Source organism: Lynx rufus, unplaced genomic scaffold, assembly GCF_022079265.1.
Source record: "Lynx rufus isolate CCGP_SWC_20201006 ecotype Redwood Valley unplaced genomic scaffold, mLynRuf1.p SCAF_10, whole genome shotgun sequence".
NCBI lineage: Eukaryota > Metazoa > Chordata > Mammalia > Carnivora > Felidae > Lynx > Lynx rufus.
The window spans coordinates 60,909,774-60,926,086 of NW_025814824.1; the positions used below are offsets into that span (position 1 = coordinate 60,909,774).

Consider the following 16,313-nt stretch of genomic DNA (forward strand, 5'->3'; position numbering starts at 1 on the left):
GCGTAATGCAGCAGTTAAGAGCTAGACCTAGGTTCAAATCCCAGCTCTACCTCTGATTAGCTGTAGAGCTTAAGTGCTCTGAGCTCCAGCCTCCTCACCTTTAATTGGGATAACAACAGCATCTACCTCCTCTGGATGGAATATAGATGCAACGGGCTCATTATTAACACTAACAATTCTAGCATTTACTGAGAGCCTACCATGTGCCTAGCATTAGGCATACATTTATTATTGCATCTAACCTACACGAAGTGCTTAGCAAAGTAGTACATAATAAGCATTAAAGAAATGTTAGCAATTATTATCACTGCTTATTTTCACAACTTCTATGCAAGACATAAATTATTATCCCCATCTTCCAGATGAGAAACTTGAGGCTCAGAGCAAGTAGCCTGCTTAACAAATACCAGCAGATTTTACTTTGTAATGGTTCATCTTTTTACCTACCTCGTGAGGTAAGTATTATTTCTATTTTGGAAATGAAAGCTCCATGGTTTGGAGCAGGTAACTTGAAAGACCCAGGATTTGAACCTGACTTTGGGTCTGGAGCTCTTGCGGTCCCCAGCCCCCACCTGGTGAATTGCAACTGCTCTGCTTGCAGTCAACTCACTATGCCCTTTGTAATCCACGAAATACAGAGAAGCATTTTCCCAGCGTGTCAGAGAGCGTCACCAAGCCTGTCCCTCATTTTAGCAGCCCTGCAATCCTACGACCCACAAGAAGTTGTTTGTGTGATCAGAGAAAATGGACCTCCTATCCAAGGGCATGCGACGCAGCAGCCCCGCTCGCCTCGTACATCTCCAAGCGGCACCAAGGAAAGCAGAGTCTGGAGTGTGGGACTGACCGTGACCCCGAAGAAGTTGGTCTCATTCATGGCGTTGAGGATGATTCTGCCCAGTGTGTGGTCTGTGTAGTTGAAATCCTGGATCCGCTGGTGCCGGCTGCTGGCATGCAGCGTCTCCATGGCCCTCTGCAGCGTCTTGGCGATGACCCAGATGCCGTCGTAGGCGTACCCATGGAACTTGCTGGGCCCCACGCCTGACCGCTTGTTGTTGTACTCTCTCTCATACTGCTGTGGAGTCTGTAAAAAACAGGGGGGCAGGGGGGATGCCAGGTTACAGCCGGCAGGGACATTAGACACGTGGTGTCGAGAACTGACACTCTCCAATGCTCACTGTGAGCCATGCGCGGTGCCTGGCTCTTTATGTGCATTATCTCATGAAATCCCCACAATGACTTCATACAGCATATGAGTTATGGGAAGTGGACTTGTCCGGGACCACACGGCTAGTGAGTGGCAAGGCTGAGACTTGAACCCTGGCTGTCTAGCAAGGCTAGGGTGAAGAAACAGCACACCCACACCAGACCTCCCTGTGATGTTTGGAGGGCCGAGCATTAGTACCGGTGCAGGACCACATTCCATATGTCTAAATATTTAAGTTACAGACAAGCAAATAAACTGTCCAATAAAATAGTTTCTATCTCCCCATAATAAATATACCTTCCTAATGATATGGAAGGCCAAGTTTGAATTCAGAATTCTGGGGCTCCTCAGAGCTTCAGGCTGGATACAGGGGAAGCTGGCTTTGCTCTGGGGCCCATCCCTATAGCCAAGCCCAGCTTGGTCCATACCTTCTCCCCTTCAGGCATCAGAGCCTCCTGACCTCCCTGGAAATGCAACCCAACCTCAAGAGGGCTGACCCGGGCCAGAGGCTTCCTGGCCCTGGAAGGGACTCCAGCTGTTTGGGCAGGGAATTCAGAGCAGAGGAGGTGGTGTCAGAGGAAGGGGGTGTAGGTCTGCGGCGGAGAAGGCGTGCCCCAGTGGCCTTGTGGATTCTGAGCCCCATGGTACCCAAGTGAGTCCCCACCCTGAGCTGGTCCCAGGTGTTCTGATGTAAGGGCTGCTCTGACCCTATATTATGCTGCTCTTTCCTCTTCTGCAATACAGCAAGGCCTGTGAATAATTCAGCATTTTTTAAAAATTAAAAAAATTTTTTAAACTGAACTGAATTTCATAAAAGAATTTCATTGGTGATATTAACATTCCGATTGTGGCCGCAAAGTAATGAGAACCTTTTTACTTCAGTTCCTGAGGCTCACACATCCAAACGGATGCCACCCCAGGGGAACACGTCACCCTCAGCCTTTCCATGGGCTTCTCAAGTCACTTCTGAACTCCTCTGCCAGAAAGGTCAGGGAAAGCTAATGGCTTAGCCTTTGGAGAAACCCTCTTTGGGGACAAACCACACACAGAAACCACTGACTCGTTGTCAGTTTATACTGGGAAGGGCTCTTGGAGATGGTCACACATGTTCCCTCCACCTGTGGCCTGAGGCACAGAGAGGTCCAGAGGCTTGCCCAAGGTCACACAGCTTGTGTGTGTGTGTGTGTGTGTGTGTGTGTGTGTGTGAGGGGGTGGGTGCGTAGCTGGAATGATCCCATTCCATCTCTACTACTTCTTTCATTTTTAACTTTTGAGGACATTATTGCTTTTTGAAAACTACCGCAAGTTGTTTGGGGCCAGGTCCAGTGCCGAATGAGGGTGGTGACTGAGGGCTACATCTCATGGCTGGAGCCCAAGTGAGTCTCTTGCCCTTGGCTCAACACGTTAGCAGAACAGGGTCGCACACATTTGCCTGGGGACAGCCAAGTGTCTCCGATCAGGGACCCCGTGGGCGAGGAATTCTGCCTGACCAAACGGGAATGCTGGTGTCCCAGCAATGACTCCCCCTCCTTCTTTTTCGCTTCCATTGGATGATGTAGGTCTTATCCCTGTTTACAGTTCTCCTTGGAAATGCATCATGTCCAGCCATCACCTTTGTTCACCACTCAAAACACAGGGCAGAAACTCCTCAAATCCGAGGGTTCTTCAAGAAGGCAGCACCGTCGCTGTCCAGCTTAGGGCCCTGAGCCCCTCCTCACTGCCCCCTCACACCCTCCACCCTCACTCACTCCGTGGGGCTGGCTTTGGCATTTCACTCCTGCTGGGGGAGCATGGGGGGCTGTTATGAGGTGCACACTCTCCTAGACCTCCTGGGTCCTCAGATCACATCAAGTCTGTTTGCACCTCAGGCTTTTGCAGTAGCTGTTTCCTCTGCTAGAAAGTCTCCCTAGCTCTTTGCATGATATTCTCTGCATTCAAATGTCAACGCTCCTCACTTCTCAGGGATGGCTTCCCTGACCCACCCTTCTTAAAGCTTCCTCACTCCAGGCATTCTCTAGCCACTGGTTTTTCTTCTTTACTGCACTTTTCACGTCCTGCAACGTTCCTACTTCTGTGTTTATTTGCATGTTATCTGTTGTTCCAGCTCTCCCTCCTCCTCCTCCTCCTCCTCCCGCCCCCACAACTAGAATTAAGCTCCATGGGGTCAGGATGTTATCTGTCTTGATCACTGAGGTATCCCCAGAACCCAAAGCAATACCTACAGAGATCTTTTCCAAGCCTCAATTTTTCCCTCTGAGAAATGAAGAGGTTGGATCAGATGATCTAGAAGTTTCCTCTTGGCAACATAGGTAAAAGCCTGGCACAGTGGTAATGACAGAGGATTTGGAAGTAGGCAGGCCTACCCTCCAGCCCTGGCGCTGTGGTTTGCTAACTGTGACCTGTGGTGTGGTCCTATCTCCTCCAGGTCTCTGTGTCCTCTCTTGCTGGTTGGCCATGAGGGTTCAGTGACATGAAGCACGCAAAGGGCCCAGCCCAGTGTCCAGGACATGGAAGGTGCCCCACAAATGCCACCCACTGTTACTAATAGTAAAGGAGTCTTGCCCAACCTGGCCTCCCAGTGTGCCTGGCGCAGCTGCTAACCCAGGATGCCCTAAAGAGCCAAGGATCCGCCCACATCTGTGCTGACTATGTGCACGTGCTACCTTACTTCCTTTTTTAAAATTTAAATACAAGTTAGTTAACATAGAGTGTAATAATGATTTCAGGAGTAGCATTTAATGATCCATCACTTACATATAACACCCAGTGCTCATTCCAACAAGTGCTCCCATTTAATACCCATCACCCATCTAGCCCATTCCCCTCCCCCACCTCCCTCCATCATCCCTCAGTTTATTCTCTGTATTTCAGCATCGCTTATGGTTTGTCTCCCTCTGTTTTCATCTTATTTTTGCTTCCTTTCCCTTATGTTCATCTGTTTTGTTTCTTAAATTCCACATATGCGTGAAATCACATTATTTGTCTTTCTCTGACTGACTTATTTCACTTAGCATAATACACTCTAGTTCCATTCACTTTGTTGCAAATGGCAAGATTTCATTCTTTTTGATCGCTGAGTAGTATTCCATTGTATGTATATACCACATCTTCTTTATCCATTCGTCAGTTGATGGACATCTGGGCTTCTTTCCATAATTTGCCTTTTGTCGATAGTGCTGCTATAAACATTGGGGAGCATGTGCCCCTTCGAATCAGCATTTTTGTATCCTTTGGATAAATACCTAGTAGTGCAATTGCTGGGTTATAGGGTAGTTCTGTTTTTAACTTTTTGAGCAACTTTCATACTATTTTCCAGAGTGGCTGCACCAGTCTGCATTCCCACCAGCAGGGCAAAAGGGTTCCCCTTTCTCCACATCCTTGCCAACATCTATTGTTTCCTGAGTTGTTAATTCTAGCCATTCTGACACTACCTTACTTCCTTAACCAATTTCCAATTATTGGGCATTTACCCTATTTTGAATTTGTCCCAATTATAGGACTGCAGAAAGCATCCTTGTATCTAAATTTTCTGAACACATACTGGTAGTTATTGTTTCAGAATAAATCCCCAGAGGCATAATTGCTGAGGCAAAGTATATAACATACCTAAACATGATTCACCCATATTTGGGCCAAATTATTCTCTCCAAATACGAGAAATTAAAATCCCACTGTGTATGAAAGTACCCACTTCTCTGCATCCTTGACAACAATAGGTATTTCGATTTTAAAAATCATCATCAGTTTGTTAGGTTCAGAAAAAAAAGTATGTCTCCTTTTAATTTTAATTTGGGTTTCTCTGATTAATAATTAGAGCAAGCTCCTTTCAAATACTGATGGGCAATTTTTTATTTCTTAGGTGCACTTCTTTATGCCATATTGCTATGGTGACAGTCACAGCTTTTAATGTTTTGTTTTAATGCATCCTTGCTATTTTTCCACTTTTTACTATTTAGCTATATTTTCTTTGATTTTTCGGTATGATTTGGGTCTGTTTCTGGTTCTTGACTTAGCTATCGGCTATGTTAAAAGTATTACAAATTACTTGAATTTGTACTTCTCTAAATGCTTTAAGCATCAAAGGAATGAGGCCCCTTGATTTCTGTCTTGGACTTTGCTCCTATGAGCTTTCTCCAATGCACACAAAACCATCGAGGGCTGGTGGTGTCTGTATTTGAGTCCCCTTCATTCAATCTAATGATTATATTCAGATGATATTTCCAGACCTCTTCCCTACCCAGAACATGCCACTGGGTCATTCTTCCAGGTTTCTATGACCCTTTTAAAGTCAGGGGTCCAGATCTGAGGCAAACATTCTCAGTGTGGTCTCACCAGGGAATAAATGAGTATAGTTTTTTAACCTCTTTGACATACTTTATCGGGGTTATTTCTTTGTGGGGACCGGAGAAGGATCAAAATCACATCATTTATTTAAACTTTGGGGCCCCTATGTATACTTATTACATGCATACTTGTAAATCCACATCTTTTCTCTTACATAACACTGTTCTTCATCCAGGGGGTGAGGGGTAGGACGTGGGGGGAGAACATTGGAAATATGGCTGTTGACCTCATTTCTGTGGGAAGAGTCCTTGGAATGGAACAGGTGTAGCCAAGCCCGGAAAGGTGACCTCATTCTTACTGTCTTTGCAAGCACAGAGTTGAAGCCGTTGCCACCACATTATGTCCCAGGCCATTCATCACTTTCCAGGTGAAGCCAGCACCAAACTCCCTTGGGCAAAACAATGACAGCAGGAAGAAACACTCTCACAATTGTCTGAGAAAAAACTAGTAGTTGTTCTTCAAGCAGGCCTCTGATTATTCAGGGCAGAATTTCTCCCATTGTAGAGCTGACACTGAAGGCTGATTAATTACTCATTCTCTGAGGTCAGGTTTATCATGAGATGCTAAAAGTTTCTGAGAAAATAACTTTATATAGATAGTCCCAATTACTGACAGGTTGTGCTCCAGCATATTTTTGAAAGGCAGTTGTTGGAACTTGGAACATATTTCCCCACAGAAACCATGTTATAAATAGTGGTTAGGCTCCCAGGCTAGCCCACACAAGCTTGCTAACCCACAATGTGACTAAACCTTATGGGCCTGTCATTCCAACAGAACCAAGCAGAGTCCTGCTTTCTGGGAGAGGGGAGCCTCATGGACAGAAGACAGGAGAAGGTGAAGAAGCCATCCCTTTCCACATCTCGAGCCACCACCCCCAGAGTGACAAAGCTGGCAGAGTTTCTCTCTAGCATCTGGGATTTGGGGATCACAAAGTCTCATTTGGAAGGTCCACTGGGGGGTATTTAGTCTCCTTGCTCCTGTATTCCAGTTTGTAGATCATCTGGGGACCTTGTTAAATGCAGATGCCAGGGCCCTACATTTTGATTCAGTATGTCTATGAGATAATTTAAGAATCTGTATTTCTAAAAACCTTGCAAGATCTCAAGAATACACAAATCGGTTACCACTGATTAAGCCCCTCCTACAATCTGATTACTGGATCTTCTCAATAGCAACTTCCAGATGTTTGCTGAGCTCCATCTTTTAGACTCGTCTGGCACTGAGAAGCTGTCTCTCCAGGAAGAGCCTTCCACTTAAGGCATGCTTGCCCTCTATGAAACTAATGCAGCATCTGCAGCATGCCCATAACCTGTATTCCACAAGCAACGTCTCTTTGCGAAGCTGTTCCCTCTTATGCACAACAGCCTCTCAAAGGGCTGAAGACAGTGGCATGCTATCCTGTCCCCAGGGTGCTGTCCTCTACCTTTTAGGCAAAATAGTCTCCGTTCGGATTTCCACCCTGACTGTGATGAAATGGCTTATATCAGACCAGAGCTCCCATGAAGAAACATTCAGAGAAGTAGAATAAAATATAAAAATAGCTGTTCAAAGGCATAACAAAGCAACCAGGACATCTAGGACTTGAGGGGCAAGATGCTGGAGAGAAGAGAATGCTTTGAGCAGTGTCTGGCTTTCTTGGCTATTTCCTTGCTGATTTGTAAGTAGGAAGGCTAGCTGAAGGGAAACCACGCTCTGGGTCAGAGTTTTCAGCAGTCCCACAGGGAGAGGAAGACAAAAAACGGTAGTTCCGGGTTATCAGGATTGCAAGGCTTGTAGGCCCAAGGTCTTGGAGGAAAGGAAGTACAGAAAAGTGAGCCCAGTTTTCAGACTAGCATTTGCACTTGAAATATTTCATGGTAACTAAGCTGCATAAATCAAGAGGCTGAGAAACCAAGAAGTGGCTACTGAGGGGTTTAGAAATTAAGCAGAAGTATTTGGAGTCTCACAGGATCAGGAAGACAAAAGTTGAAGCCCAGGGCCAGTAAACACCCTAGGATTTCAGCTAAGAACACTAAAGAACAAATACCATGAATAAGGGCAAACCAAAATAGACAAGGCCTTATAAAAACCAAAACCAAGCCTGGAATCCACTCAATTATTGATTGATTGGATTAAGGTGATCTTCCCCTAGTCTAACAGCCTTCTTAAAGAGAAATAAATCTCTGAAGAAAGATAACACATTCTGTAGCTGCTATATTTTTTTTCATCTCCAATTAAATTAATTAAATCTAAAAGATACACCAGGAAATAGGACCAAATAATGGAAAAAGAAAAGGAAGGAAGGAAGGAAGGAAGGAAGGAAGGAAGGAAGGACAGATGGGAGGACAGATGGGAGGAAAGGAGGCAAAAAGAGAGGAAGGGAATAAAGAAAAGAATAAAGGAAATAAGAAAAATAGACAATAGAAACAGACCCACAGGTGATCCAAATCTTGATGTTATTAGACATGACTTTAAAATAGTAACATTTATGTGTTCAGGAAAATAGATTAAAAGATACAGAACATTATCAGAGAACTGGAAGCTATGAAAGAAAAAAAGAATAAAACAAAAAGTCTAAAAATGAAAGATATGACAACTGAAATTAAGAACTCAATAGATGGCTGAAGCAGTACATTATCAGAGCAGAAAGTAGGTTAGTGAACTGGAAGAAAGGTTCGTAGTAGTAAACAGTAATAAATATTCAGACTGAAACACAGAGAGGGAAAAGGGGTCGAGAATAAGAAAGGAACATAAGAGATATAGGGAATATTTTGAAAATGTCTAGCATGTGTATAATTGTCTTCTTGGAATATGAGAAAAGAGAGAATATTTAAAGGGATATTATGCTAGAATCTCTCCAAACACACATCAATCCACAGATTCGTGAACTTGTATTAACTTTGTGAACTACAATCAAGATAAACCCAAAGCAAACCTCATTTCAGTACAGCATAGTAAAACTGAAGACCAAGTCACAAAATCTTAAAAGCAGCTAGGGAAAAAAGATGCATTACCTTCAAAAGAGCAACAACACAACAGATGAACACAGGGGAAGGGAAGGCAAAATAAGATAAAAATAGAGAGGGAGGCAACAGACTCAAATACAGAGAATAAACTGAGGGTTGCTGTAGGGGAGGTGGGTGGGTGGGGGGGGATGAGTTAAATGGGTGATGGGCATTAGGGAGGACATTTTTTGGGATGAGCACTGGGTGTCATATATAAGATATGAATCACTGGGTTCTACTCTTGAAGCCAAGATTACACTGTATGTAACTAACTTGAATTTAATAAAAAAGAAGAACTTCATAATGGAAAAAAAAAGAGCAACAAAAAGTCAAGCAGCTGAGTTAATAGAAACAATGGAAGCCTGAAAACAAAGAAATCATCTTATAGTGGTGAGAGAAATCATGGACAATCTAGAATTCTACACCTCAAAATTAAAGGTGCGAGAAAGAAAATTTCAGACACCCAGAAACAGAGAGAATTTGTCTATGGCCAACCCACAGTAAAAGAAAGACCAAGAAGAGTTCTTCAGGTAGAAAGAAAATGATCATAAAAAGAACAGAACTGCAGGAAGGAATGAAAAGTAATAAAAAGTGCAAATATGTGAGTAGATTTAAATGAAAAATGACATCAGGGCCAAGAACATCCAGGAAAATCTTAAAGAAGAAGAACCAAGATGAAAGATTACACTACTGGGTATCAGGTCTTATTATAAAGTTTCAGTTATTAAGACAGTGGTATTGGTTAAAGGATATGCAAATGGACCAATAGTGAGAATGGAAAATCCAGGAACAGATCCACCATGCACACTACATATATGACAGAGTTGACACTCTAGCATGGCAGTGCTGGTGGTGAGGATGATGGACTTTTCAATAAATGGTCCTGAATCAACGGGTTATTAATATCAACAAAAAATGAATCTTGATCTTACCTCAGACCATGCATAAAATCAATTTCATGTGGATTCTACATCTAAACGTGAAAGGGAAAACAAAATTTCTAAAAGATAAGATAGGAAAATGTTTTCATGAGTGTGGGTGGGCAAAGACACTTAAACAGAACACAAACATACTAATAATAGAGAAGACTAATAAACTAGACTACATTAAAATTAAAATAATAGAGAAGACTAATAAACTAGACTACATTAAAATTAAGACTACAATAAACTAGACTACTACCAATATACATCATTAAGAGAGAAAAGGTAAGTTCAAGAATGGGAGAAGATATAAATAGTACATATAACCACCCAAGGATTCATGTGCGGAATATAAAAACAACTTCTACAAATCAGTAAGAAACAGATGGAGAATCCAAGTAGAAAAATGGGCAAAAGACTTGAACAGGAAATTTGTAAAAGAGGGTATCAAAATGACCAGTAAAGATACGGAAAGATACTCAACTTCATTAGTCATCAGAGAAATGTAAATTAAAACTCGAATGAGATACCTCTACACACCCACTAGATTGGCTAAAATTAAAAAGCCGACAATACCAAATGTTGGTGAGCATGTGAACCAACTGGAACTCTCAATCACTGCTGGTGGGTGTGTAAACTGGTACAACCACTTTAGAAATCTGTTTGGCACGGTCTACTAAAGCTGAACATATGCATACCCTGTGACTCAGAAATTCCACCCTACATATGCACCCAATAGTAATTTGCACATAGATTCAACAAAATACATCAAATACCTAGAAATAAATCAAACACAGTATGTGCAAGAATTCTGTACAGAAAATTACAAAGCATTTCTGAGAGAAATTAAAGACATTCCAGGTAAAAGCAAGAATATACAAAATTCATGGATTGGAAGACTATATTATTAAGTCAATTTTTCCTAAATCAATCTACAAATTCAGTAAAATCCCAATCACAAGCCAGAGCAGATTTGTGTGTAGGTGTGTGTAAACTGACTCACTACTCCTTTCTCTGGCCCTGAGGCTGCTGTGCTAAAGGAGGAAGAGAACCACAATTTTCTGGACACCTATTGTGTGTTTGGGACTCTGCAAGATACTTTTCTTTGCTTCACTTTATCTAATTCTTATATCTTATAAAAGAGATATTGTTATCCCAATGTTGTAGATGAGAAACAATTTCAGAAAGATCAAATGACTGGCTCAATGTCACTGTATCACTAGTGATCACTATCACTATGTCATCTGATTCAGCTGTATATAAAAGAAAAAAAATTATCAGTGACTTGGGCATAGTTTTTTTTTTTTCCTCATGTAAAAAAAATGTCCATGGGTAGGCAGTGCATGGTTGCTAGGGCAGCTCCACAGTGTAATCAGGGAGCCAGCTCCTATCTGTAGGCAACACCACCCGTGCTCGCTTTGGCAGCACATATACTAAAATTGTAGGCAACACCACCCTAGAATGAAGTTTCCTTCTCACAGTCACTTCTTGACCCAATGTGGCTGCTAGGTCTCTAGCCATCCCATCCATATCCAGCCAACACACAGGAGAAGGGAAGCACTCCCATTAAAGGAGACTTTCAGAAGTCCCACGTAACACTTCTACTTATATTCCATTGGCCAGACTTAGAATCCTGGCCATATCTAGCTACAGGGGAAGCTGGGGAATGTCCCTTTTCAGCTAGGTGGCAACATTCCTACTTAAAAACCAGAGTTGTGTTACTGAGGTGGACGGGGGTTGTGGATGTTGGTATGGACAACTAACCATCTTTCAGAGTCTCCCAGTTGGGAAGTGGTGGCACCAAAATTCAAATCTAGCCAGTGCCCTATTCCTTAAGACCCTCCATAGGTTACTACACCCTTCCCCCCACAGCCCGTGTTCCTCTGCTACACTACCTGTCCACCATCGAAGTGAATTCCTAGGGGAGCAAAAGGGAAGAGGAATTTCTTGGGGAAGGTGGGAGGCAGAGGCAGCAGCACTGTGAAGGATCACCTCCCCAGGGAGCATGCCTACTTTTCCATGGCCCCTTCCCTTCCTCCTCTCTAGAGCCTAGAGTTTGCCTAAAATTTCCACGTTCTTTGTCAGGGAGCTCACACGGCAGTGATAATGAGATGGGTGAAGCTTTTTCTGGGTCACCAGCTCCAGTTGAGCACTCACTTGATTTGTGTTTCCTCCAGTTCTGCCATGTTGCATCAACAGTCATGGGTGGTTGCAGAAGGTTCTTGCCAGAAAACATTACAAAACTCTTCCAAAGAATGAGCCTGTGCATTTGATGGGGGATTGGGGCCACCTCTGAGGTCCCCAGGGATTCCAGGGCTCTGGGAACATTTCCATCTGGTGCTTTGGTCCAGCTCTGTGCCTCAGCAGGAGGACAGGAAACATGTCCAGAGAGGTTGAGCCATCACCAGAGAAACCTAACTAGAGTTTTAAATGCTCACACTGGAAACAAACCTAACGGGACTTTGAAAAGTGAAAGCTGACAATGGAAATCATCGATGTCAAAGAGTCTTTAAGGGGGAGCAGAGTGGTAATGGGGAATCTCAGTGAGGAGAATAGGCCAGACAGTGGAGCCAAAGCAAGTGCCCAGAGACTGTCCTCACGAGGTTCTAGGAGACTGAGCTCCGGATGTGCTCAGGGAAGCACAAACGTCTGCACTTGTCCCATCATTGGAAATTCCAGTAGGAGGAGAGTGATGAACGTGCTCTGGAGGCCCATGACATTGTTTTTCTTCCTTCCAGAACTCTCCTGGATGCCAGTGAAAGAGTTGGGGATGTCCTGACGCTGGCAACAGGTGTATAGAAGAGGGAACCTCAAAGAACATGTCCCAAGAGGGGCCACTGTTCTGCCTGATTCTGCAACTTTCTCTACTAGGAGTCACTTGGGGATTCCAAGATTTAACATTACAACCTGTCACACAGCTCACTGTAAGAACCCAGTACCATATTTACACAGAGCCAGAGAACTTAGCTGTGGAAGGACCCCTGCAGCTATTGGGTTCAAATCTCTCATTCTCAGTTGAGGAAACTGAGACTGGGGTGGGGGTGGGGTGACTAGCTATGGAGGCCGATTCATTGGTGAGAATGCCAGGATTGGTGCTAGATCTCCTGACCACCAGACCCACACTCTCCTGTTATGCCACCTATGAGAGGTGCCCCACTGAGACAGAGAGGGCTGATTTGGGTGCATTCTGTTCGAAGCCCATTGCAAGTCTAGGCAGAGAGCATGGCAGAAGGGAAGGAGCCCTGGGTAGGGAATGAGCAGTCCTGGCTTCAGGTCCCGGGGCTGTCCCTGACCTGCTGGGTGACTGTACCAATTTCCTGGGGCTGCCATAACAAATTTCCACCAACAGGGTGGCTTGAAACAACAGAAGTTGTTTCTCTTCCAGTTCTGGAGGCCAGGAGTCTGAAACTAAGGGCTGGTTCCCTCCAGAGGCTCTGCAGGAGAAAACGTTCCATGCATCTCTCCCAGATCCTGGCGGCTCCCAGCAATCCTTGGCACTCCTTTTCTTTTAAAAAATATTTTTTTTCAACGTTTATTTATTTTTTGGGACAGAGAGAGACAGAGTATGAACGGGGGAGGGGCAGAGAGAGAGGGAGACACAGAATCGGAAACATGCTCCAGGCTCTGAGCCATCAGCCCAGAGCCCGACGCGGGGCTCGAACTCACGGACCGCGAGATCGTGACCTGGCTGAAGTCGGACGCTTAACCGACTGCGCCACCCAGGCGCCCCGGCACTCCTTTTCTTAAAGATGCATCATTCCAGTCTCTGCCTGCGCTGTCCCATGACCTTCTCCATGTGGCAAATCTCCCTCTGCCTTTCTCTTCTCAGGACATTTACCACTGGATTTAGGGTTTACCTGAATAGTCCAGGATGATCTCAAGATCCTTAAATCAATTACATCTGCAAAGATGTTTTTTCAAGTTAAGGTCACATTCACAGCTTCCAAGGGTGGGGACATGGACATACCTTTTTAGGGGCTGCTATTCAACCGACTACGAGGATCTTGGGTATGTCTCCTTAGCCTTGTCTGCCCCTTAGCTTCCCTAGTGAGAATGTCAAGAGCTCATTCACTTGGTTCTGCAAGTGTCTGCTTGTCTTCATGGACACTGATGGACCCCAATGTCGGCATCAGCTCAGCAGCCTGTGTCAGGCTGACCACAGTCCCCAGCACTCACGTATAACACAAATCCAAATTCAGGAACCATTTCCCACCTCTCTAGACTTTCCTTTGACCATAGACTCTTGGAGGTTAGTTGGGGAACTTGGCGGTGGTCAGACCACAAATAAGAATGTTTTATTCAACCACGGGCCCCACACCCCAAGGAGAGACGGTTCAACAAGAGCAAGCACGGAGGATGGGCTAAGCACGGAAGGGGCTGGATCAACACAACCTGTTCAGGGCCAGGACCAGGGGGAGGCGAGCGAGGCGTAACACGGAAGAGGGAGTCAAATACCTCAATAATCAAGACCAATGACATTTGAAGGCAGTATTTTTAAAAATCAAAACAAATGCAAAAAAAAAAATCCATGAGGAACATCAGAATTTTAAATACAGACAAGATCCAGTCTTGCCATTGTGTGACCTAAATCACTTAGCTCACCCTAATCCCAGTCCTGGGAATCTTATCTTCATTTAAAATATTGATATTTTGTTCATCATGGATTTTTGTGTGTGTTAATTTTGAATTTTAAAAATATTGCATTTTGATGAAAATACTTTTCATCTTGATTACTGAGGATTCAAGCATGGCTTTAAATTTTGCCCTTAGGTTCTGCGCTGGGCATGTGAATTCCAACTGGAGGGATTGGGGCTGTTTAGTTTGGGCAAGGGACATCTCTGGGGATATGGTCACCACCAGCTGGACCTGTGGGGGTCCTGGGAGACCAGTGGAGGAAATTAAAGGAGAAGTAGCAATTCTTTGGCTACTGGAAGGATCTGAGAATCTGACAGGAGGCTGGTCTAGATGATCTGTAGGGGAGCCCTAAACCCTCTGCTTTCAAGAGGCAGATGCCCCAGGTTTTCCCGAATAATTTCAATCATCTTGTAACCTCAGGATAATGTAAGAAATGCTGTCTTAATTTTTTTTTAATTTATTTAGTTTGAGAGAGAGAGAGAGAGAGAGAGAGAGAGAGCACATGCCAGGGAAGGGCAGAGAGAGAGAATCCCAAGAAGGCTCCATGCTGTCAGCACAGAGCCTTACTCAGGGCTTGAACCCATGAACCATGAGATCATGACCTGAGCCAAAACCAAGAGTTGTACGCTTAACCGACTGAGCCACCCCAGCACCTCAGAAATGCTGTCTCTTGCTTCAAACCTTAGAGACAGGGACTGGGTGTCCTGGAATTTTGGAAGCTCCCCATGCCAGGAGCCTGGCTCTGTTTTAATGGCACTAACTCCCTTCTGGGAGGCCTGTCAGTGAGTAACCCATACTGAGGGGTAAAGTGAACAGCCCCAGGAATAACCACAAAGTATTCCATTCCCAGGCACAGAGTTATGGGGGTGAGGTCAGCCTCCTCACTAGCTCCAAATAAAAATATTAAAATGAAAAAAATTAAAGTCAGTGACCTGGAAGATGCTGTTTTACAGTCAGAGCATTTCCCCCAAGACACCACAAAAAATGATCTTCCCAAAATGCATTCCTGTGTACTGCTCACATTCGTGCATGGCTCACCCACCCTGCCACATCCATGCTGCTTAGAACGACATTCGAGGCCTTCTTGCGGTGTCTTATGACCCTTAAGCACCCCGGCTTCACAGCCCTCGTGTGTAATCATTTCTGTCTTTGGTCTCCTAAGTCCTCAGTTCAGTTACTGTGCTGCCTGCTTGCATGAAATCCTTTGCTTAGTCTTTGTATTTTCCTAATCTTATGTTATTTTGAAGTTGAGTCTAGAGTGTCCCCAGACTCAAGTCTCTGCTGATAAGCTACGAACTTTGACACCTTTAAAAATAACACTTGAAATAAAATGAGTTGTTTCTGTGCATTATTCAGCATCTCAAAAAACTTTCTATATGCTCATTGATTTTTGTATGAAAATATTTCTTCCAGCATTTTCTAGCTAGAGTGTTTTTCCAGCTTCCCTCAGGTGCCAGCATGATCTAAAGAGTTGTTTACAAAATGTGTCCTAATGATTTGCCATTTTTTTGAGAAATCAATAAATCATTCTTATAGAGTTGGCTCTGATTGAGATTAAATAATGGATAAAAAAATTTATATATAAACGATTTTATATACATGTGTATATATATAACTTTACCATGAAGTTTAATTCCTTCAGTGGAGCTGTGGTTGGGTGGAAAAATTAACAACCTGAGCTCAGAGAAGACAGAAGAGAATTACACCCACTGTTGTTGTCAATTCTGGCTGGTGGTTAGAACTCAGAGACAGATGTTACTATAGTCATTCACCAGGGCCGCCATCACCTGATTCTTGATAACACCCTGATAGGTAATCACGGGGGAACTTCTGAAATACTCAGGAATGCCACATTACTGGCTCTCTCACAGCCCTCCAAGATAAACAGGGAGGGGTTAGTAATGCCTGTGGGAACATGTGGAGGCCCTGTCCAAGGTCCTGCTCCCAGTTATGACAGCAACGAAGGGCCAGGCACCGTGTCGGCCACCGTACCATGTGCCATCAGAGGACAGTATTTTTACTGCTACTCTACAGATGAGGAAACAGTGGCTTGGAGAACCCAAGCTCAAGGTCACACAGCTAGTAAGTGGCAAAACTGGGGCTCAAGCTAGTCTGGCCGGTCTATGGCACATGTTTCCCAAAGTCTACTTGAGGGGGTCTGTCCTCCCCTCGAGGCTGACAGGAGCATCAGTGAGCCTGAGAAATGACATTGCAGGTCAGAGG

At 44.2% G+C, this 16,313-nt stretch overlaps 1 protein-coding gene across 1 annotated transcript in view; it reads right to left on the bottom strand.

The window, feature by feature from the left end:
• The window catches only part of GABBR2 (gamma-aminobutyric acid type B receptor subunit 2), a 347,460-nt gene that overhangs the window by 136,152 nt on the left and 194,995 nt on the right, over nt 1-16,313 (bottom strand). Inside the window, exon 7 of the mRNA XM_047066870.1 lies at nt 845-1,081. Within this exon, the coding sequence (XP_046922826.1) occupies nt 845-1,081 (237 nt within the window). The remainder of the gene's footprint in view (nt 1-844; nt 1,082-16,313) is intronic.